Source organism: Dipodomys merriami, unplaced genomic scaffold, assembly GCF_024711535.1.
Source record: "Dipodomys merriami isolate MVZ:Mamm:240054 unplaced genomic scaffold, mDipMer1.0.p SCAF_2, whole genome shotgun sequence".
Lineage (NCBI taxonomy): Eukaryota > Metazoa > Chordata > Mammalia > Rodentia > Heteromyidae > Dipodomys > Dipodomys merriami.
The window spans coordinates 8,212,981-8,238,541 of record NW_027203381.1 but is presented as its reverse complement, the minus strand read 5'-3'; the positions used below and the strand labels follow the sequence as shown (position 1 = coordinate 8,238,541).

The window sequence follows — 25,561 nt, the reverse complement described above, 5'->3', positions numbered from 1 at the left end:
AGTGGCTTCGTTCCGCTATGAGAGACACATTTCAGTCCCACAGATGAGAATGGAGATCACAGCCTTCTCATGAACGAATCTCCTTTATGGAATAAAACAATGTGTCATTGGATTGTTTGGCAGTTTTGGGGGAAAAGGAAATTCGGACCCTCGTTTTCTGGCCCTGGCAAAATTTACCTTCCAGTGTGACTGCCAGAGGCAGAATGAGGACCTGGCTGCAATTGCTAGAAAACCCACCGATCCTGAAGACAGGCAGGGAATGAACTCCTGGGTCTTTCAGTTTAAAGTTCCCTTTATCCCAGCAATGTTAACAGGTAGAATAAATGAGGTGATTCAGATTCAAAAGCAATGGCTCCCTTTCTGCTGACTATAAATATTCTGTCAAGGGAATCATGGCTGTACAGAAGCTAACAGGATCTCTTGTAGCTGCTAATTTACAGAATTGTGTATGTGTGTGTGTGTGTATGTGTTCAATTTTATTTCTACCTAAAACTTTCTTATAATTTCACATATCGTCTAATTCATATTTCCCCTCGCTCTCCTCTCCTGTTTTGCCCTTATCTGGAGCAAGTCAGAACATGTTGCTTCATCCCTAATTACTGTTTACTTCTGTGGCATGCATGGTATTAAAAAGATCACAGTATCAATAACCCAAGACAGAGGTCCAACTGGACCTGCAGGGTGCTCTGTAGCTGAATGACAACCCCAAATATAGTCTTTATCCCCATGGCTCATGTTATTGTCTTATTCCCCCCAATCCATTTTGTCATCCTTTTCTTCTTAATCAAAATAATCCAAATCATTTTTTCTTTGTATTCAATAAAAATACTAAAAAAATCAAATATTTATATCTCTTACTGAAGTGCTCAGTCTGGAGACTTAATTTATAAGATTCCATATTTGATTATAGTAAGTTTCCATTTTAATAACATTTCCTGGGACATTCCTCAGTGTCTTAGCCGAGGATGCATGAGAGGGCTGGCACAGCCATGAGATGAAGAATGAGGGGGGGGGGGGAAGAAATCTATACACCCGTCCTCAGCACACACAGGCTCGGAATAGATCATCTCCTGTTCAAGGAGAAAAGAGGGGGAAATGTAGGCTATGAAGAAAAACAGTGCTTAAGAAAGACACATTCTACTCTAGACACAAAAGAGAAACATCATAAAATGATTCAAGGCAGGGAGTGGAAGAAAATTTTAGAAAAAAATTGGTATGCTTAGTAAGACTTATGTTGACATGATATCTGTGGAATTAGAGCAGAACTCTGAAGATAAAATGTGCAAAGATACAAGAAGACAGCTACGAAATAAAAATGCAACCAAGTGATTTAGATAGACTTTAAAGGTAGTAAGTAGATAACTGGCATACTGGAAATTTAATTAGTGATAAGGCCTATTTTTTATTCAGATATACAGGAAATAGTAAAAAAAAGAAGTTGGTAGATACAAAGAGAACATAGGAATTAATTCCAAGTGTTCTGTTGCTCCTGAGGAAGAACATAGATAAATTGGTATAGAGAATCAATAATCAAAATATAGTGGAAGGAAAGCTTAACTTGAACAAGTTGCTTGATACACTTACTGAGTTCCAAGAAAAAATCAAATAATAATACAAATATTAACACATTAATAACAATACTATTAAATGAATAATAAACAAAGAAAATGGCTATTACAAGAACTTGATAAACAAAGTTTGGAAAAATAATCCTAACAGAATCCCAGCTGTCAAGAAAACAACTTATGTTTAAAGGATAAAATAATTTGACCTTAAACATTTATGTTCAGTTTCTGAAATAAAGAAGACTAGTGTATAGGTTTGAAGGGAATGTATACAATTAAAGAACCTTATACTCTTAAGTCAGCTTTCTTGTGTAACTACAACAGAAAATTATTTTCAAATACATTCCTATGCATAGGTAGGTATGTTGAATCTCTAGCAACTAGCACTGCTGCAAACATCACAAAAATTACAATTCAATGCATCTTGTTTTGAGAAAATTAAATGCAAAGACAGCAAAATTCAGTAAAGAAACTCCTTCAATAAAATATGTGCTTAGTTCACAATCAAAAGAAGAAGAGGCACTCCTTATTTGGAATTTTCACTGCATGTAAGAGCTGTTGACATTTATGACTGTTTTCATCAGTCTTGGTTTCTTTTAATGCTGGACTTGCATGAGATGAATTTTGTTCTTAAGCATGAGACTGCAACTGTGAACTATCTGAACTGGAATCTTAATAACAGTTCATCTTTATTGCGCTTATTATGTGGCAGCATTGGTTGAACCTTCACGTTCATTAACCCATTTAATTCTCTCAGTCACTCTGAGAGCTAGGTTGATATATAACCACTACTTTTGCATCTTTCCAAGTAGAATTAAAGACTACAAGGAGTCATTTGTTTTCATTTGTTTATTCTACAGATGTGAATTTTGAGAGCCCAAAACTTGTCTAGGATAAAGCTCATGGTTTTGGGTTCCCGTATGTGAGAAAAAGCAATTTTTTTTCTCTCCACTCAAGTGTTCCATCTTGCAACCAGTTGCAATTGTATACCGATATTTCCTGGAATTATTTCCATCTTGACTTTACACTGTAACTGCCAGGTATGTTGCTTGTGACCAGCCAACCATATCAGAGGTATGGATCTTTGTCAATGAAGTTAAAGATTAAGAGTTGTTCCCTGGAGCAGGAACTTTCCACTGACTTTCTCATCATTTTCTGACATCGGAGAGTCTGTGTTTCAAATACATAAAAGGTTTCTAAGCCACTAAGTACACATCTCCAGCCCTTCCCTGTCCTAACTTGCCAAAGCAGGCTGTGGTATATTCCAAATCTGAATTTCATTGACATTCTAATGAAAATTCTCAGATGTAAAGCTAGGCCTCTAATCTAGACCTGCAAAATGCTTGAAGAAAATGACCACACAGAAGATCAGCCTCAACAGAGCTAAAGGCTTTTCCATGTTATTTATCTTTTCCAAATAATTAACACTTTGTTTCACTTATTCTTTGTATTGTTCTGTCTTGATCTTTATTATTTCTTTCCATCTATGGCTTTTAGGTTTGGCTTCTAAAGCTTGAGGTTACTTATTTTTGACCTCTGAATTTTTTTAACCTAGACACTCACAGCTATAAACTCTCCTCTTACCATTGCTTTGCAGTGTTCCCCAAATTCTTCTAAGTTTCAATTTCGATTTTTTATTTGATTCTAGGAATTTTGACTACTTCTTTTAGTTCTTGGATGACCCACTGATTATTCAGAAGTGAATTTCTCAGTCTCCTGATTTTGAATATTTTCTATATTTTCTCTTATTATTTTACCTTTATTTCATCTAGTGGTCTGATAAAATAAAGTAAGTGAATTCCATTTTCTTGTTAAGAATTGCTTTCTGACCTATAACACAATCTACTGTAATAAAAATTCTGTGGGTTTCTGAGAAAAATATGTATTCTTTGGCTGTTGGGCGAAATATTCTGTATGTGAGTTAAATCCATTTGGTCGCTTCAGTGAAAACTATAAATCCTTGAAGAAGAAATTGAAAAAGACACCAGGAGATAGACAGCCATTCCATGCTCATGGACTGACAAATCAGTATGATGAAGGTGACTCTGCTGATGAAAACTGTCTCCCCGAATGGAACTCCAATCGCTCAGCAAATACTGAGGATTGGCAAGTGGGGTGGCATTAACTAAAAACCTTCTGTACAACAAAGGAAATAGTTATGAAGCGGAAGAGATAGAATGGAGAAAAATTTTTCCAGGTATACATCTGACAATGGATAAATAATCAAAATATACAAAACCCAAACTCCCAAAGAATCAACAATTCAATTAATAATTGAGACAATGAACTGAATATACAATTGAAGGAAGTTCAGGACCAAGAAATACATACCCAAAGTACTCAACATAGCTGACCATATAAGAAATCCAATGTTCCTTTTAATATATCCAACTGCATGGACGGACAAAGGTATTCATGAGATCCGGGAGATTTGTGGCGGAATTGTTCAGGTTAGGTATCTGCAAACATGAATCTGCTAATTTTGGCTTTTGTTTATTGCTGCTTTTCTGGGAACTTTATTTGAGATCTATTTTCGGATATCTATTTATTTGATACCTATTTTTTGGGTGTAGGTGCTTACAGTGGTTAACTCTCCTGTTGTCACTGTATATGAACATGAGAAACATTTTGTCTTACTATTTTATTATTTTTCCTCATACTGTTTGGGAAAGTTTGATTTTTTTTTGTAGCCTTCCTTTTACATCATCCCATGAATATGATGACTTCACACTACATGTTTTTTTTCTTAGGTTTTTGTTTCTTTTTAGCTTGTCCTGGAGCTAGAACTAAGGGCCTTGGCTCTGTCCCTTACCGTTTTTTTTTCTTTCTTTCTTGAAGATGGCACTCTACCACTTGGACCCATATTCACTTCCAGATTTTCTGGCAGTAAATTGGAAATAAGAGTCTCACAGACTTTCCTGCCCAAGCAGACTTTGAACCACAATCCTCTTATCTCAGCCTCCTGAGCAGTCAGGGTTACAAGTGTAAGCCACTAGTGCCTTGGCTTTTTACCTAGGTTTTCATAGTGTTCAACTTGTTGTGATATGAAAACCTTGGTTTTGACTATGAGTTTTGTTAAATATTGTTCTACTGGTTTGTATGTTGTTCACAAGAATTCAAATGTCAATCTCATATACTTTATAATGAATGACTTGATCTCTTTCTTATTCTTCTCCTCTCCCTTTTCTCTCTCTTTCTTAGTATATGTTGAAGATTTACTGTCTTAGACTTCATTATGTAGGATCAATTTGCCTAGGTACATTTTCCCAGGTGTGTGTGTGTATATATATATATATATATATATATATATACACACACACATGTACATACACACATATGTATATATACATGGGGAGAGAAAGTATATATCTTCAGTATTATATGGATATAGATAAACATGTTCAAACCTGATTCATTCATTTCATTTTGAAATGACTTCTTGAAGGTAGACTTAAGTATTTTTGTTTTGTATTTGTATTTCAGAGACCAATAACATGTCTTTTAGGTTTATTTTTGGTCTCAGTTTCTGTCCTTTCTACTTGATCTTTCAAAAAACACTTTCCTTTATTTTGGTTCCATTCTCTGAGTTATTTCTGTATCTCCTCTCTGTCAACTCTTGGACTTTATCTTGCAGACAACTTGTTATTTCGTATCATTTCTGTGATGATGTTTGTCATTTCTGTAATTTTTCTTTCTTGAATCGAGGCAAATATAATTACATAGCTTTGTTTTTATTGTTATTCATATCTATTCTGAAGTATGTTTGGAACATTCTTCATGTTCACAATTACTTTTCAAATAATGTCTTCTCCATAAGACAGTGCTGTGTTGCCGCCTTTCCCCTCATCGTTGATTTATTGGACAGGATTTTCAGCAGTTGAAATTTTTGATTGCACTATTTTTTCTTTTTCTTTTTTTAGATTTGAATAGAACATTTTATAAACAGTCATAGAGGTATAGACAAAACCAAAATCCATATAGACAAAGGCCTCAAATTTATTTAAATTAAGTTAAAAAACTAATCATACCTGTTCATTTCACTATTTATTTATTTATTTATTTATTTATTTATTTATTTATTTATTTATTTATTTATTTATTTTGCTGGTTGCAGGGCCTAAACTCTGGGCCTGCGCGCTGGCCTGTGGCTCAAGTAGCACTCTTTTCTTCTTATAGCAGAGTTTCATATTTTTAGGTCACCTTTTTCCATGCATACAAAAATGTGTGGAATAATCTTACTAAAAGTGACTTGCAATCTTTTGAAGGTGATTGGGCACCTCCTTCTGCTTTCTTGGTTCAAGACTGCCCTCTTCTGTTGATATAGTTGTGTGCAGATTAAAAATAAGGCACTTGGAGGTTGGTTAAGTTCACTCATTGAGTGCTTGCCTACCTATCATGTATGAGGCCCTGGGTTCCAATGTCAGCCCTATGCTCTGGCAAGCAAAGCAAACCAATAAGCAAGCAAAGCAAACAAGCAAACAAAAACAGATGGTACCTTACTGGTATGTTTCTTGATCACTATGTTCAAAGAGATGCAAAATTAATTGGTCTGTATAAACTATAGGGCAGTAAGGTCATAGGGATTAGTATTGGTAAAGAGAATGCAGCTTAGTGGTAGAATGCTTGCCTACTAAACATGAAGTTGTGGGTTTGATTCCTCAGCACCACATAAACAGAAAAAGCCGGAGTGGCTCTGTGGCTCAAGTGGTAGAGTGCTAGCCTTGAGCAAAAGAAATTCAGAGACTGAGTCAAGCCCCAGGACTGGCAAAAAACAAAACCAAAACAACCCCCCCATTGTTTACAAACATAATGCCTAGCTTTTAGAAAGTCCAAATGAATAAGCTAAAATGTCATCAAAAGAACTCCCAAAAGCTAGATAAGTATCCTCTACAAAAAGTTATGTTCTGTAGAGACAAGAACCATTTACAAATACAAGGCTTTCTTTAGTTGATAGCCCTTTCTTTGAGATTGTCTCGTGACTCATTTGTTTAGTTGTCACATGCCTCTTCTTAATACAATGTGAATTTAATTAAAAAAGGACCTTTTCCATCACATTCTCAACTTCAGTACTTAAGCCAGGATCTGATGTACAGTAGATGCTCAGAAAATTATTTGTTGAGAAATGAATGATTGCCAAAATCAAAATCTTTAAAAGCATTTTTATTAACATATAATTTGGATAAAATTCTCCCCTCTATCATTTTCCTCCTCCCTCTCTCCCCGTGTTTGGACAATGCAATAGGCTTTGCTGTTCTGTTTTCATTCATGTATATAAAGCAGTTAGGCCCCGTCTCTCCTATCTCCTCCCACCAGTTCTCGCCTCCCAAGAGGACCTCTTTTGCCTTCCTGTCACTCATTTTTTAGTGTATATTAATTGCACAGAGGGCTTTCGCTGTGGCATTTCACTAGTGCCTATGGGATAGTTTAATCAGACGAATCCCCTCTGCGGCTCTCCCCCCCCCCCGTCCCCGACTCCCCATCATGCCAGCTTTCAGTGAGACTCCTTATGCCATCTTTCATACCTACATGCAATTGATTTTAATATTATTTACACGCCTTGCATGTCCTGCTCCTTCTCATTCTTAGGCAGTCTCCAATTACAATCATCTTCTTCCTCTATGTATGCATGCATGTATCTATCTATATATTTTAGGTCTGGATTCCACATATGAGAGAAGCATGTGACTTTCTGAACCTGGCTTACATCCCTTAACATGACGCACTTTAGTTCTATACATCTTTCTGCAAATGATATAATTTAATTCTTCTTTATGGCTGAATAATACTCCACTCCTATCTATCTATCTATCTATCTATCTATCTATCTATCTATCTATCTATCTATCTATCTATCTATCTATCTATCTATCTATCTATCTATCTATCTATCTATCTATCTATCTATCTATCTATCTATCTATCTGCCTATCTATCTGTCTATCTATCTATCTATCTATCTATCTATCTATCTATCTATCTATCTATCTATCTACCTTTTCTTTGACTATTAATTAGTAAAGCATCTAGGTTGCTTCTATAGCTTGACTATAGCATGAGTGTGCAGGTGTCTTGATTGTATCCTGACTTACATTCCTTTGTATATATGCTAAAGTTGGTATCACTGGATCATATGGTAGTTTTGTTCTTAGTTGTTTGCAGCACCTCCATACTACTTTCCATAGTGGTGTTAATTTATTTTCTCACCAAGAATTGGCTGGCCTATCCTTTGCCCAAACCAGACTGAGTTAATTATTTAATAATAAGCTTTACTATCTGGTAAACAGGTTTTGACTGTTCTTCCAGAGTTATGTTAGTTATACTCTTGGGCATTTTATATGTCTTATAAATTTGGAATCACTGGCCACAATTTTGAAAACAATCCTAGGGTGTTGATTCTGATACAGGGGTTCTGGATTCAGGATCTCATGCTTGCTAGAGAGGTGTTCATTCACTGGGACCATGCCTCCAGCCCTTTTTGCTTTTAAGATAAGGGACCAGCCTGAACTGTGGTCATCCTATTTATGTTTTCCACCGTAGCTTGGATGATGGGTACTAACTCACCTGGCTTGTTCTTCAAGATAGGGTCTCACTAGCTCTTATTCAGGCTGATCATGAGTCACAACCCCATCTCTGCTTCCTAAGTAGGTAGACAGAAGCTACTTTAAAGGATTTGAATAGATTTCCTCAACTCCAACCCCTATTCTATGGCTTGAACTCAGAGCCTGGGTGTTGTCCCTTAGATTTTTCACTCAAGGCTAGTACCCTATCACTTGAGCCACAGCTCCACCTCCAGTTTTTGTTGTTGTTGTTGTTGGTTAATTAGATGAAAGTCTCACAGACTTTTTTGCCTGGGCTGGCTTTGCATCGTGATCTTTAGATCTTAGCCTTTGAATAGCTAGAATTACAGGCATGAGCCACTGGCACCTTGTGTACATAGCTTTTTGATATTCTTTTAAATTGTATATTTAAAAAATTTGAATATATTTTGCCAGTATATTAAAAATATTTTAGTTTTCTCTATTGGCTTTGCATTAAAAATCTTGTTTACTTTTTAGTTAGAATATATACGTCAATTTCTTTGTGAATGATAATTACGTTTTTTACTTTTGAATAATTTTATCTTTATGATAGTCAATAATTACCTTATTATACTTGCTAGGCTCCCTTGTTGAGTTTTCAATGGAAGCAGTGGTAGTATGCATAGGGTATTTTTATGTGTGAAAATAATGTCTTTGTACAAGTAGTATACAGGATTACAGTTCTTTTTAGTTCAGTGTATTGGCCTTAAATTATTTCAAGTAAAACATTAGAATAAGACTTAAAATCATAATCAACATTACATATGTAATTAAAATTATGTGCATACAATCTTGTTGTCTAGAAATTCTTAGTCCTGTCTCATTTTACTTCCCTGTTTTTTAAGATACATATATTTATTGTAAAAATGTTGTACAGAGGGGTTACACTTACATGAGTAGGGCAATGAGTCCATTTCATAGCAAGCATTGTTACCTCCTCCTTTGTTTTTCCCCTACCATCCCTTCCCTCCCCACTTCCCCAAATCCTCCCACCCCCCACCCTGACATTGTAAAGTGTGTTTTCAACATAGCGTCCTGTGCATATCATTGTCACAATGGGTCAGCCTGCATCCCCATTCAAGCGTTCCCCAATATCCCTTCCCCTCCCCAAATTACAAAAATGTATATACAAGATGCAGAACAGTGACATCAAACCCAGTGAGAACAGGGGTTATACCGTGGGAGAAAACATTCAAAAGAAAGAAAAGAATCACATAGTGCATTGTAAGTACATTTAAAACACTAGCAAGAAAGAAAAAACACTGTATCCCTGTCTTGGGGTACATTTTGCTTAACATTATCTCATGTGGTCATATGTACATAGCCTTTGACCTCCTCTGCTTGTCCTAGACATGTACTAGTCATTGCAGAAAGATTTATCTGCTCTCCATTTCCACCATGCACTGTCTTCAAGGAGGTGTACAGAATGTTTCTTGCAAACACATAAAAAAAGATTTCCCCCACTAGTTAATATATAATAATTACTGATCAATTAATTAATAATCAATTAATATACTCATTCTAAAGATCCCGGATCTAGATCCTAAGAGGATATCTTAGAGACGCACAGTGGCGGTGGTGGAAGGCGGAGTTGTGGAAGGGGACCGGGGGACCTGTCAGCCGTCTTCCTTGGGGCTGAGCATTTGCCTTCCTTCACACATCAGCACAGGGACTATCGTCCTTACTATAATTGTCTTCTACTGTGACAGTTTTGAAATAATAAAAAAGTAGAGACTGCTGAGCTAGTGGGCTAGGGAAAAGCCTAATGACAGGGAGCTGTGAAGACGCGGAAATGAGGTTTAGGGAAGGTAAGAATCCAAGCAGGACTCCGGGTGTGCAGCAGGAGGCTCTGGGTCATGAGCAGAGCGAGTGGCTGGGGAGCAGGTGCATGTCGATGGTGTGAACTGCACTGGGCAGCGAGGCCAGGTGCAGAGCCCCGGCTGGGCCTTGGAAGATTGGGAAGGGTCAGAGTGGCTCAAGGGGAGACTCCAGAGGGGAGTGCTGGTTGAAGGGAGAGTATCTTGGAAGATGTGAGAGGAGGAGAAGAAGGAATAGGGCTGGGACTCTGCGTCCTGACCCCAACACATGAGCTGCTGTTCCCAGTGAAAACTTGTGGGATGTACCGTAGGGGAGGGGGCAGTCTCTCTCATAAGAGCAGCGAGGCCCAGGGTAGACTTAAGAACGCCAAGGCCAGAGAAACAGCTCTGAAATGGGACAGAGGAGGGCGGTGGGGCCGGGGGGGGGTGCGGGGGGGACACAGAGAAAAACATAGAGAACATACACTGGAAGGGATGTTGAAACAAGGAACATCGGTGTCCGCTGAAGGGTATTGCATCTTTAAAAAACACTAGCACATCCATTTTTTTTGTATATGTTTTTATATGTTTTTTTATTGTAGAGATTGTACAGGTACATGAATAAAGTAATGAGTACATTTCCTATCGAGCATTGCTACCTCCTCCTTTATTTTCCCCCTACCATCCCTTCCTTCCCACCTCCCCAACTCCTCCCCCACCACCAAGTTGTGAAGTTCATTTTCAACATAGTGTCTTGTACATCTCATCGTTACAATGGGTCAACCTGTATCCTTATTTAAGCATTTTGTTATTTCCCTTCCCCTCCCCAAATTAGAAAAATGTATATACAAGATGCAGGACACCGGACTCAAATACAGTGAAAACAGGGGTTATACTGTGGGGGAGGAACATACAAAGCAACAAAAAAATTGCACAGTACATTATAAGTACACTAAAAACAACAGCAAGAAAGATAAAAACACTTGTGACCTTTTCTTGGGGTTGATTTCGCTTAGCATCATCTTATATGGTCATATGTACATAGCTTTGGACCTTTTCTGCTTAGCACATCCATTTCATAGACATCCAGGTTTAGCTCTGTAATACCTCATTGATAATGCTTTTGAAAGCCTACTCAGTTTGCATATTTCCAGTGACATTTAAAAAAGAATGCGAATAATAGTAATTAAATACTCCTTTGAATTTTCTTAAAGAGCTGTAGTAAAAATAAATATTTAAAAAAAAATCTATAAATCAAATTGCAAGTGTGCAGACAGGAGCATACGGGGGCCAAGGCTGTGAGTGGAAGGCGGATGTGCTGGAGTAGAGGGGAGCCCTTCATGGAGCTGCTGCTTAGCAACAGTGACTCACCTCCACACCCTTGTTGAAGGCTGAAGCTGAGACTCGTCCACTTTCTTTGATGAACTAGTAGAGGCAGGAGGAATGGTTGGAGGGTTGGCAGGAAAAACTGGATTTTGGAGGTATAATGTCCTATTAAGTATTTATTGCCCCTTTGGTAGTGTCATTTGCCTGACATCAGGGAGGTTGTTGGGTGTTTAGAAATTAATGGTGCTTGGCACAGTGTCTGGCAGACTCTACAATGTTTATTGAATGAAGTAAAATGAGAGATTTCTCAGTTAATGGACAAAATACTTGAGAACAAGAGTGTTTTTAAGCCATATAAACCAACAAAAATAGACTTTTTTGTTTGTTTTGGTCCCAGGACTTGAACTCTGGAGCTGGGAGCTGTCCTTTAGTTCTTCAGCTCAAGGCTAGCATTCTACCACTTGAGCCACAGCCACAGCGCCACTTCTGATTTTCTGGTGGTTTATTGGAAATGAGAGTCTCAGGGACTTTCCTGCCCAGGCTGGCTTTGAACTGAGATCCTCAGATCTCAGCCTTCTGAGTAGCTAGGATTACAAGCATGAGTCACCAAGGCTGGTTTAGACAGATTTTTTTAAAAAGAAAGAGTGGGTTTGTGTTGTCTATTATGTGCATATGGATGTGTGTGTGTGTGTGTGTGTGTGTGTGTGTGTGTGTGTGTGTGTGTGTGTGTGTGTGTGTGCTGTTGGTGAAGCTGCATGACCAATCTCTTTTCTAGTTATATTTTCTAGTAAGGCCAGTTCTTTTATTTTAAATTTTGTTATTTGCTTTTGGAACCACAATGTAATAGACGGCCCAATACAATTTATTATCAAATGTGGCTTGTCAGGTCACAGCACTACCACAGCACAGTGGTGGTAAAGTTTGCATTTCTCTGATGTCTGTAAAAGCCTGTGGTTCCCACCCCAACTTCACATCTTGTGTCTCTCAGGGAAAGATATCTGATATCTGGTCCTTAGTCCATAGATGCTGACTTTCTTTGCCTGGAGTAGGAATTGGGACTAAGTTTTTTTAAAATCATTTCCCTCTAATGTGCTTTCAAGATGCAAAATCATTGTTCTAGAAAGGATTTAAAAAATATTGTAAAGGGGCTGAGGAGGTGGCTCAGTGTAGAGCGCTTGCCTTGCATGCCTGAGGCCCTGGGTTCGATTCCTCAGCACCACATAAGCAAAAAGAAAAAAGCCAGAAGTGGCGCTGTGGCTCAAGAGGTAGAGTGCTAGCCTTGAGCTGAAGAGCTGAGGGACAGCGCCCAGGCCCAGAGTTCAGGCCCCATGACCAGACCCCCCAAAAAAAATATTGTCAAGGTGATGTGCAGAGGGGTTACAGTTACATAAGTCAGGTACTGAGTACATTTCTTTTTGAGCAGTGTCACTTCTTTCTTTGTTTTCTGCCAGGTTTTTCCCTCCCAATACCACTCCCCCACAAGTTGCACAGTTCATTTTTAATGTAGCGTCTAGTGACTATCACTGTCGAATGAGTTCCCTTTGTCCCCTCATTTCTGTGCCTCCCCTTCCCCTCTTCAAATCAGATAAGCTTAAGTACAAGACAAAAGATACAGAAATGAAAAACAGGGACAAAAGGAGTAAAACAGAAACAAACTCAACTAAACAAAAAGTAAAATAAAAATGCTACTTTTCCATAAGAAATGGAGTTCCATTTTGATGAGCATAATTTTATATGATCATAAGCACATAGCTATTCAGCCCTTGTGATCCTCTCCTAAGAATATCATTTCTTTGGTCTCACTGTGAATGTTTAGAGTCCTTAAACAGGATTTTTCCCCTGGATGATTCTCAATATCACTGGAGATGAAGGAAGGTACTCTCATGCCCCAGCCCCTCTGACTGGTCATAATTCATTATACTTTGTCACTTCATCATTTTAATTCCTTCCATAGTCTTATTTTGTGCTTCTACTTCTAGTCTTTACATTGGTTAATTTGGGAGTCTTAAATGTTCAGGTTCCAAAAAAGCATTTCTCATTGCTTTTTGGAGATGTTGGAATTCCAACTTGTTTCCCCTCTGCTGAAGTGCATATTTATTTGAGCTGTAATTAAAATACACTTGTTGACAACTTCAAGTATATGATTTATAGCTATAAGGAATATATAAAGAACGAAGCCCTCAGTTTTGACATAAAGTTTGCATGCCATTTTTATTAGGGAACTTATCATTGAGAAACCAAAGGTTGTTTCACTGGAAATACAAACTGTAATGACTAGGGAGAGGCAGGGAGAGAGAGCTAGAGCTATAAATTAAGGACTTCAGAAACTCATTTTGCATAGGTCCTTGTTCAACAGCCTTTGTGTCTCCAAGAGCCGGGTAAGTTTTTTCTCTCCAGCTTAAGACTTTTGTATTGTGAGCACATGCATGTGTGTTGATTTGAAATAAATATTTGTATTGTGCATAGACATTCTTTGAGGTGGCTTTATTTAACTCAATACTCACAAGGCCATGGTGCTGGATCTTCTTTGTTTTATTTGACTGAAAGTTGATTTGTTTGTGATTAAAACTTCCAAGATTCTCTATAAGGGAACTGACTGGAAATGGAAGCTGGGTTAGCAGTGTGGGTTTCCTTAGGGGATTAACCTCAAAGGCATCCAGAGTACATGGGTTTTCAATAACTTTATTCTGCACTCATTTTAATTTTCCTTCAGGAGTCTTTTTAAAAGTCTTTATTAAATAGTTACAAAGCAGGTAGTGAAGAAACCAAACAGCATGCTCATGTTGTTATTTTGGTAATATGAGCTGCTCTTATAATTTGTTTATTTTTGTGTTTGAGAGAGAGAGAGAGAAAATATGTTAGGTCACAAGTAAAACCGGAACAACCCAGAAAAGTGCCAAGAGCAAATCCTTGTAATTCTTTAATGACCTATGCCTAGTTGCAATAATAATCCCTTGCTTTTTAGGGAAAAATTCAGCCCAGAGTCACGTTTTCAAGGGGTGAATGGTTGGGGCTTAAGAGAATGAGTGTGGGCTGCCACCTTCTGGCTTGGGTTTTGGGTCATCTGATAAACAGGAAGCATCAGATAAAGGTGTGAGCGCTTTTTTATTGTTAGCCTGGATTGGGGATACTGCTTAGACTTGGGGTTAGTAGCGGGGCGGGGTGGGGGGGCCCTTCCCAACTCCACGTTGTCACAGGCCGAGCAGCTGCCGAAGCCAGATCTCAGTAGAATGCAGGGTTGCGTGTGGGAAGCTTATCTCCACGAGGTCGGCATGTTCAGACAGAGACCAGGAGAGAGAAAATCATTAAGGAATTAACCCTGCTCCCCAGAGGCCAGCAAGCTGCAGGAGGAAGCCAGGGGACTTCATCCCCCTTGAGGAAGGGGCCGAGGCGGGCACAGGAATCTTGCACTGGGGGCGTAATCACCCTTTTCTGGACCCAGGGAGGAGAGATCCTGAGACTCAGAGAAATGGACCCCAAATCTTCAGTGTTAACTTGCTATTGTTGCGGTTCCAGGTCTGCTCCAAGTCGTCATGGTTCCTTTCAGTGCAGCCTCCGCTCAATTCGGCTTTGCTCTTTTCAAAAAGCTCAAGGAAATACAAGACGGCAACATCTTCTTTTCCCCACTGGGCATCTCAACCGCCATTGGCATGATTCTCTTAGGGACCCAGGGAGCCACCGCCTCCCAGTTACAGAAGGTGGGTGCCGCGTCCTTGGCTTTGTATGCAGGGTCTGGGTTCTGGGCGGGCGCTGACGTGTCCCACATTCCCTGGAAAAGATGCTCATCTCACCCCATACACCAGGAAACAGACCGCGAGACATGGCGTGCCTTCAGGAGTGCCTCATTCCTTCCCCCAAACATCATCACACATGTCCCTCGATGCTTGGGACGCCTTTGAGTCAGCGCTGAGTGAGAAGTGGCCTTGTTCAATGCCACGACTCTCCTAATTAAAGCCAGGACATGAAAGACAAAAAGGACTGGGAGGAGCAGCTCAGTGTAAAGCACCCATCAAAGATGAACACAGAGACAGCTCCGGGGAGGAGATGCATGGGCAACTCACATCCTCTGGGGACTTTGAAAGGAGAGAGATAGCTCTGAGATGTCTAGTCCACTCGCCCTTTCCCCTGATAGGCTCTGTGATGTTTGCCCTTCTCTGATCTGCCATATTTTCTCTCTACCAGGCGTTTTACTCTGAAAAAGACACAGAAAACCTTATGGCAATGACTGAAGACAAAGAGGTGGGAATATATATATTTTACAACCTTATTGTATGTTTGCTTTTAAGGTTGGTTTATGGAGACAAAGGATAGGCAAAGTCACAAAAGAGTAACACATTGACTTATTGATACCTGTGACCAACTTACCAATATTATAAGTCAGGATCAACTTATCAAGTAACGCTTATGAATAAGCAATAACACTCACGTGGCCACATAAAGTTGCTGAATGGACTAGCCCACTTTCTGTTGCTATACAAACACACTGTTGTCTGGGTACTTTATAGAAGGAAGAGGCTCTTCAGCTCAACGTGTTGGAGACTGCACATCCATGATTGGATGGTCTTCTGCGTTCGGTTTCTAGTACAGTACGTTGCACATACCTTTGTGGATAAGGGGAAGGAGAGCTTGCCACATGCAGAGGGAGCACAAGCTCAGGGCTGTCCTTGCTCGAGGACAACCCAGTCATGCAAGAACGAGCACACTTTGTGAGGTAGTGTTAGGCTTTGCTGAGGACAGTATCTCTGGGGATCTAGCCACAGGTCCCTCGAGGATCTCTTTCTCTGCCTGTTATTATCACAGAACCGGGCAACCAAAGCCTTTAGAAAATGATCTCTGGGAAGAAACCACTTTCAACTCAGAGTGCAAGGATTATACAGTAGTAATAGATATTTAAAGGTGAAGAGGAGACTACCACCTTAATGGACCATAACTACTATAAGGACTAGTAGATGGAAACATTCTTACCACAGAGTAGAGGGGCTTTGGAATTTGAGCTCTGAGTTCAAGCATTGACTCAGTAACACTAGGGCTAGGCTCCCTTGGACAAGTTACTACCATCCTTGAGGCTCAGTAATGTATCTAGTAGGAATCTGGAACACACAGGTGATAGAGTGGTGATGAGAGCCATTGGTGGTATTATCAGTAAATTTCATCCATGCTTGGTCCCTTCTGCTGCTACTTTATTTAAAAATATTGCACAGGACAATTGGTCTTCTGGGTTCTCTTCCAGCTCTGGTGCTTTTGTGTAGCTTGGTTATTCTTGCCAAATGGGAGCAGGGGAGTAAGTCCATTGGGTCCTGGCTGATAGATGCTCAGAATTTCCAGGAAGGGCGCAATTGCTCATTGCTCTGACGGTTGTCATCATCCAGTTCGGTTCCCTCATAAGGGCACAGTTCAAACCACCCAGAAATGTGAGCTGTTCATTTCATAATCGCCAAAGGCTGGGTTTTCTAGGTGGCTTAGCTGCTTCTGTGGAGAGTCAGGTTATGTTCTAGGCTTTGCTCAACAGAGCTCAACAGAAATGGCTGGGCATTGTTTCCAGGATGCTTTCCATCCCAAGCGTGGTAGTTCATGCAGAACCTTCATGCAGGTTCGCCAAGGGCACATTCTCATGCTCCTCTCAGGATGGAGCCTTGCTGACTGGGTGGGGCACAGCCTCTACAATCCTGGGAAGCAGCTCTGTCCCTTCCCTGGTGTTTTGTGGGAGCTGCAGTTACAAGGAATGGTAGTCATTCTAGGGGCCACCAAACTCTTAACCTTAACCTCACAATGCTATCTAATAGGGAGGAGCGCTCATTTATACATTTATCAAAAAGGCATTTGCATTTCTTTTCTGGTTAATTTGATAGTTTGATAATTTGGGAAAGGTGGCTTAGAGCATCTGCTCCTAGAACCTTGCTAGTGTCACTTACTGAGAGTTTCTTTTTCTTTCTTTTTTTCTTTCTTTTTGGTTAGTTGTAGGCCTTGAGCTCTGGTCCTGGGTGCTGTCTCTGAGCTCTTCAGCTCAAAGCTAGCACTCTACCACTTGAGCCATAGCACCACTTCCAGTTTTCTGGTGGTTCATTCGAGATAAGAGTCTCATGGACTTTCCTGCCTGGGCTGGCATTGAACTGCGACGCTCAGATCTCAGCCTCCTGAGTAGCTAGGATGACAGGCGTGAGCCACCGGCGCCTGGCACTGAGAGTTTCTTGCATGAAGATTTACACATAGCTGCTGTTGTTAGGTCATGCTTGCCTCTGCTTGTCTGAATGAATGTTAAACTATATACTGAATTAGAAGCAGATACTTTTCTCAACCCTTTGAAGACAACATTCCATCCTTTATTTCTAATATTACTGTCACTAAGTTGATTTAATTGGCATCCTTCATAGGTAATTTATCTCAGCTCTTTTATTAAAAAATTACTACAATGTGTCTAGGCAGGTATTTCCTTTATTATTTATCATAACTTTGATTTGCTTCATGTTCTGAATATGAAAATATATACCTTTCTTTAATTCATTCTCAAATGCTTCATTTTTGAGGGAGGAGGTAGGTACTGGAGTATGAACTAAAGGTTTTCCACTGGCTGGGCAAGTATTCCGCCATTATAGCCAGGCTTCCAGACTGTTTTCTGCTTTATTTATTTTCAGGGAGGGATTTTTTTGGGGGGCAGCTTTGGATCATGATTCTCCTACTCATGCCTCTCTTGCAGCTGGGATTACAGCTGTGGACCATCATATCTGGCTTGTTTGTTGAGAAAGGGGCTTTGTAACTTTTTGTTTGGACTGGTCTTGAACTGCAATCCTACTCTTCATTCCTATAGGAGCTGGGATTACAGCATTATACTTAGCCTTACTTAAATCTTTAATAATTCATTTCCCCATTTTCTACTTTCTTGGTTTTTGGAAAAATACTAGAATTTTATTCTATTGCCCATATATGTATGTATGTATATATATATATATATATATATATATATATATATATATAATTCTATTCTCTCTCTCTCTCTCTCTCTCTCTCTCTCTCTCTCTCTCTCTCTCTCTCTCTCTCTCTATGTAGTCCCTAATTTTTGTTTTTGTGTTGAGTTTTGAGACAATTGCTTAGCTCAAGCTTTAGTATACTTAGTAGTATCTGTTAGGCAGTTTAACCCTTTATTCAGGTATTTTTGTTTCCTTGAGAGAATTTTCCATGTAATCTAGTCTGTCTGAATTTCTGTAACATTGGCTGCCCTTGAACTTGTGTTCCCCTTGCCTCAGTTTCTTGACTAGAGGCCAGGACTAGAGGCACATTTCACCATGCTTACCTCCATGTATGGAGATTTTATATTTAATGCATATTGAGCAATATCTATTTCTAGAAATTTTAGCTCAATCTAAACACAGAATAGTTACTTGTTCCTTAAATACACTTTCTCTTTCAAAGGGGTTAACCTTCTCACTATAATTTTATTTCTCAAGGTGATAGTGATAACATCAACTTCTAAATTCCTTGTGGCATTTTTATGAATTTTCTTTTTTTTTTTTACTGACTTTTGATTTGGAACCTGTTTGTTCATGATTTATAATTTTGGATTATGAGCTCATTTTTGACTCATACTCTGTGAGTTCAGTGAAGCCTGTGATAGAATCCTCTCCCTAATGTATATATATATATATGTGTGTGTGTGTGTGTGTGTGTGTGTGTGTGTGTGTGTGTGTGTGTGTGTGTGTGTGTGTGTATTTTTTGTGGAATAAGGTCTTTGGGTATTACTAACTCAGGACCAATTTAAGTCATTTTCTTGGCTTAGGTCTCCCAGGATATAGAGGTAACAAAGTCAAACACAAAACCTGTTTGACATCAGGCCTCTCCTTCCTTCCCCCATTATCAGGTCAACTCAGTTACAACTGGTTTCTAGGAGAAATATGCTTACATCAACCCCTCCTTGCCCAAAGGCTCCAATACCTTGACCTGCTCATAGCACACCCCAGTCATTATAGGTAGTCAACAATAATGATTGTCAGTTACTTAAGGCTTAGTAACAGGAAGCAGTTGAAGGTCAAATTCAACCTCAGAGACTTTTTCTACATTTTCAATTTGAATGTTTTTAAAAAATGTTTATTGCTTATTCACAAAGATTAACCTGTCTACTAGTTGTCAGATATTGTTAGGCATTGGGGAACCAGAAAGGAAATAAAATGACAAAGGAAAGAAAGAAATGAACAATGGTACAGTCCTCATACTGTAGAGGAAGATACTCATTCCATTCTCCAGGAACAGGTTGTTCCCTGCAGATCTATAAATTCTCTCTCCTGTCCCCACTGTGAGTTGAAACAGACAGACACCATGCAACAGTCAGTGGGAGAATGACCCCCTCAGGGTCAGCTGGCTTTGCCATAGAGAGCTCTCTAGAACTCCACCAGAAACCTCATAGACTCTACAGGATATCCATAAAAGCATGATTCTCTTCACCTGCCTAGGATCAGGGATAAATCTCATTTTAGTTCAATGTCTAGCTCTATCAAGTGGCTACACAATTCATCAAGGAACATTATTTTATCATCTACAACATAAAGGTATAAACTTTATATACGATAAGAGATTACCTAGAGATTATGTATGAATCATACTGGGCAGTTGAATTTATGACCAAAAGTACAGCCTAAATTAGAAAAATTGTGGTGCTGGGTTAGTGGCAAGCCTTCCTGTGGAGTGAAATTAGATGTGACTTGATTATGATTTGTATAGAAGTCAAAAAATAGTCATGAGTATGCCAGAAAAAACACATGTTCTACCTTCAAGGGTGTCAAACTCATGAAAAAAATAAGCTTTCTTTTGCCAATAGAACTCAGTGTGTTTGAAGACTGAGAAGACAGAAGAGATACACCAACAATTCCAAAAGCTTTTGACTGAAATGAGGAAACTCACGAATGATTATGAACTGAACATAAGCAACAGGCTGTTTGGAGAACAAACCTACCTCTTCCTTCAAGTAAGTGACTGTGTTTATAGCACCTTGACTGGTAGCCACAAATGGTCAAATGTCACTGTTAGCACCCGGGATCCTGGGGACAATCTGCCTAGGTTGTCTGCCTGGATCCATTTAAATCATGGTGGTCTCTATGGTCTGCTGTCCAGACATTTGGCTGCTTTTGAGTGCTGGGAATTTTGTACTTGGTCTATTTTGCCTCAGTCTCTTTACACTTATATAAAAATGTGCAGAGGGGTTATCCAAATCATCATCCTAGGGCTTTGAAAGTTCCCGTTCTTGTGTTAGTTGTCCTAACGAACAGAGACATTTATTTGGAGATGTTGACAATTGGTAAATTGACTTTCAACTTCTTTCTATTTCTTCCCTATTTCTCCTATAGAAATACTTAGATTATGTTGAAAAATATTACCATGCATCCCTGGAACCTGTTGATTTTGTAAACGCACCAGATGAATGTCGAAAGAAGATTAATTCCTGGGTTGCAAGCCAAACAAATGGTAGAGTATGGATAGTTTCTTCACCATTAAAACAAAAATAAAAAACAAAACCAAAAACAAACCAACTACCAGAAAACACTTCTTGCCCACCGGCTTTGAGTGAGATCCGTGGGCTTGCAGGGCACCAGGGAGACTTGTGTGGGGAGGGGACTGGAGATGAATTCTGCAGAGCTGAAAAGGAAAGGGTGGGCAGAGGGGAGGGGGAGGACACTGCCAATGTGGAGAGACTCAAGGGGAAGCAGCCACAGGAGAGCAGTGGAGAATTATTTGTGCATGACTGTAAGTCACATGCCTTTAGGACTCCTGAAAATGCGACCATGCTTGCCTTAGGCTTATGATCTTTTTCTTAATCGAAGGTGTGGTTTTGTTTCTTTTTTTCTTTTCTTTCCCCATGAGTCTGAGTGCCTTAATCATCATTATAGAGAATTTCATGTCTTTTTGATAAGTGAGAAACAGATCCTTCAAAGACCGTCCAAGCTTATCTTTGCTACCTGTGGCTGAGGTTACCTGGTCTTGTCTCCATTTGAGCATCATGCAGGGCAGGTAAAATTTTCAGCCCATCCAGCAGAGAATTTGATTCATCTCTCACCCTGTCCTTTTCTCTTATCCCTTAGTATGAGCCAAACATAAAATCCTGGAGAGTAATGTTAATATAGATATATACTTTGATGTGCAATAAAAGGCACTATTTGGAGTGCTCAGTTGCCTTTTTATTTCAGTAATTAAGAAGCTCATGATGATTACAGAGAGCATGTCTCATCTTGCTTCATCTAAATAGAGAAAATACAGAAAATAAGAGTCTATCCAGAGGTAGTCGGAACAGTATGATCTAGAGTTTAGTGTGTGAGGAACCAAAATGCAGAGCCTAAAATATCAAGTCCTTATACAATAGAATCAGTAGCATCTGAATCTCAGGTAGGGCCTACATCATGTAGGTTTGTCTAATAATTAACAATGGGTACTGGTGGTGTGCTGGGTAGAGTTCTGAGGTTTTGTATCTATTAAATCATTCCCTCCTTCAATGACCCTACGATGGAGATTTGATGCTGACATTAAACTCAGAGAGCTTTATAACTTGCCTAGGGTTTCTCTGCACATTTCTCCGCATTCTCATGAGGCAACGTGAACTCAGAGCCTGGACAGGCAGCCACTAACCCAGTGTATCCCCTAGGAATGAAGAGATAATAGGAGAGTGAGACCTCTCCACTCTCTCTTCAAGTGAACCCTTTGTTGGAAAGGCCTGTAGGATAATATCAGTCCAGTCTGTCTGCTTTGTTTCTGCTGCACATTAACAGACTTTTCTGTTTGTTTGCAGAAAAAATCAGTGACCTCTTTCCAGAAGGCTCCCTTAACAGCTCAACCAAGCTGGTGTTGATAAACACTGTGTATTTTAAAGGGCAGTGGGACAGGGAGTTTAAGAAAGAAAATACCAAGGAGGAAGAATTTTGGGTGACTAAGGTATGGGGCTTCATTTATTCAGTGTGCTTATGTGGAACATAAGTCTTATTTGAGCAAAGATACGCTGTTAGACAGCAAGTGTTCATTCTGTGACTCTAATCCTTAGCAGTATTTTAGGTCAAACTGATCCTTTCAGTGAGCAGCTTGGTAGCTGTGCTCTCACTCTTACGTCTTTGACATCGGATGCTCTGTTGGTTTGTTACAGAGCACAAGTAAACCTGTGCAGATGATGGCACAGAGACAAAAACTCAGCTTCGCCTTCCTGGAGGACCTGCAGGCCAAAATTGTGGGGATTCCATACAAGAACAATGACCTCAGCCTGTTCGTGTTTCTGCCCAATGACATAGATGGTCTGGAGAAGGTAAACAAAACACCCCCTGGTCTATTTCCTTAGACTTCTCATCATTTCCAAGGCTTTTCAGGAAAGCCACTGAGTGAGCCTGCTCATGACGTCTGAGTGGATACTGGTGCCCAGCATATCACGTAGAAAGTGTACCTCATCCTGCAGCCATAGATGCATATCTAATGAGGAATATCGATCAGTAGTAACTTGATTAAGATGAACCACTTTGCAATATTTGGGGATGAGCTGAAGTGAACATTGAAGGTTAATGTGGGAGTTCCGAAGATTCTCTCACATTTGAAGAACGTGGTTAGTACATATAGACTCTCCTTTCCTGGGAAACTATTATAGAAGCACTGATAGAGCCAATTTTGCTGCTATTCAGCAGGCCCTTGGAGCTTTGACTTTTTTCCTTGGACCCTTAGTATAAAATTCATTGACTTAGACCCACCCACTTTATAATTTTACATTTTGTATTCTGGAAGTCAGGAAGAGTTTGGTTCAAATTCTTGTTCTTTTAAATTCTTTATCATGAAACCTCTTAACTTCCTTAAATCTCAGTATTTTCCCATCTGTTAGTTGGGCTCCATGGTGCTCCATGGGTTGTGTTGTGTGGTTAGCAAAACATAGCCTGGAATGTGTACAGAACATAGAATGCACTCCACACATTATAGCCCTTGGCTGGGAAGCTTCTCTAGTGGCATTATAAATTGGAAAAATCTTCAGAACAAGTGGCAATATATATGAGAGGTTTAAGAGTATTTATAATCTTAAGTCAAAAGATTCAAGTGTAGTAATTACTCTTAGGAAGTAATTCAAAGATAAAAATTGCCTCTGAGTCAAAATCAGTAATTTCAGCATCAAATACATTACGACACCCAGTTTGAAATTTCCAAAGTGCTGCTTTTGTGTCTTCTCGATCTATCAGAATTTACCACAATGCCTGATACATGCTACACATTTGAAAAGTGAATGGATAGATGAATGTTGGCCAGAATTTATCAAACTGATAGAAGGAATGTTAACAAAAGCAGTTTGGAGACATTTGGGGGAGATATGCAATAATGTAGAAAACTGAATTTTATAAAAGGGTGTTCCTGGCGGCTGCAATTATATATAAATACATACTATATCAAGTGCATGTGTTATATTACGCTTGACCATGTGTATGGATATACATACATTTATACATGTATACCACATGAAACACATGTGCACTCAACAGCTGTACATCTATTACATGCATTCATGTAACACATATTCATATACAGTATGTATATCAGTATCTTCACATATATGATTCACTTTGTATTCATATATATATATATATATATATATATATACACACACACACACACACAATCACAAATACTAGAGGTGGATAATAAGATAAGAAACGACATTTTAAAGGTAGTATGGTGATGCATGTGCATAGTCCCAGCACTCAGGAGGCTGAAGCAGAAAAGTTGCAAGTTCAGAGCCAGCCTGGGCTACCCATACATTGCAGCCACACAATGAGACCTGTGTCACAAATAAAATCAGAGACCCAAACCTTACCAAAACCCGAACGACAGTTTTCAATCTTTAAAAATGTAGCAGTTTTTCATGACTGCACAGATAGAGAGATGGAATCATGAAATGGAGAAACGTTAAGACAATTTAGCCTTCTACATACAGAGACACATGGTGGAGTGCATGTCGGAGACACATCCTTTCTCATGGATACAAATCAGGGTTAGCCTTTCTGTTGTTTAACTGATAACTGCGCGGATCTGGCTTCCAACCCTGTCGTAAACAGATCATAGACAAACTGAATCCTGAGAAGGTGGTGGAGTGGACCAGCCCTGGGCGCATGGAGGAGAGGACGGTGGACCTCCGCCTGCCCCGGCTGGCCGTGACCGATGCCTATGACCTGGAGCCGGCGCTGCGTGCACTGGGGATGTGCGCAGCCTTCAGCGAGCACGCCGACTACTCGGGGATGTCCGCGCGCTCCGGGCTCCGCGCGCAGCACTTGCTGCACAGGTCCGAGCTGCTGCTGAGTGAGGATGGCGCACAGGCGGCAGCCGCCACGGGCATGGACTTCGCCCTGTTCTCGGCCCCCGGCCAGGAACACGTCCACTGCAATCATCCCTTCCTGTTCTTCATCAAGCAGGCCAAATCCGATAGCGTTCTCTTCTTTGGAAGGTTTTCTTCTCCTTGAGGAGCGCCTCTGAATTTTGTCCTACATCTTACCTTCGGCTTTAGGATTAAATCTGTGATCGAAGGGCTGTAGCCAGGTTTATTGATTAATGATCTTGTCCCTTTGAAAACAAAGCAGGGTTGCATACGTTTTGTGTGTCCTCTGGGGAGCAAGGCCCCTCTGGGGGGAACGCATTCCTTGGGATTCTGAACACTCCTTTTGGTTCCAATGTTTTGACCTCATACTCCATTTGCATGTTTCTTTCTTCTTTCCCAGAGGATATATTTTGATAATCTGTGCCTAGGAAAGGTGATATAGAAATATTAGCAAACTACAAAATAAGATTCAAGAAGCCAGATAGAATTTTCTTTCTTCCTTTTTTTAAAAAAATTAAATTGTTATTATAAAGGTGGTGTACAGAGGGGTTACAGTTACGGAAGTCAGGTAATGCGTACATTTCTTTTTGGACAATGTCACCCCTTTCCTCGCTCTCACCCAATTTTTTCCTCCTCATCCCACCCACAAGTTGTAGAGTTCATGTTATAGTGTCTAGTGGGTAGCACTGCTGCATTTGTTCACTCTTTCAGTGTTTTCTTAATCTCCCATTCTAAGTGCTTTAGAAGCTTATTTTTGTGTCTCTGTGGGTAATTACTGGGATTTTAACTCAGGGCTTTTGAGTTCTCAGTCTGCCACTTGAGCCATGTCTCCAGACTGTGTTTTTGCTGGCTGAAAGGAGATAGAGTTTAGTAGACATTTCTTCCCCAGATGGCTTTGAACAGTAATTCTCCCTGTCTCAGCTTCCTAAGTAGCTAGGATTATAGGAGTGAGCCACTGGTTCACTTAACAGCCTAACTATCCTATCCTAA

General features: G+C 39.8%; 1 protein-coding gene across 1 annotated transcript; it reads left to right on the top strand.

Moving 5' to 3' along the window:
• The first annotated feature begins 9,935 nt into the window (after positions 1–9,935).
• Positions 9,936–24,716, top strand: LOC138831806 (serpin B13-like). The gene is made up of 8 exons (XM_070028839.1): positions 9,936–9,951; positions 14,782–14,963; positions 15,448–15,504; positions 20,090–20,218; positions 20,598–20,715; positions 22,031–22,173; positions 22,379–22,534; positions 24,315–24,716. The coding sequence occupies exons 1-8, from the start codon at positions 9,936–9,938 to the stop codon at positions 24,714–24,716; spliced, it is 1,203 nt and encodes a 400-aa protein (XP_069884940.1).
• The last annotated feature ends 845 nt before the right edge of the window (positions 24,717–25,561 follow it).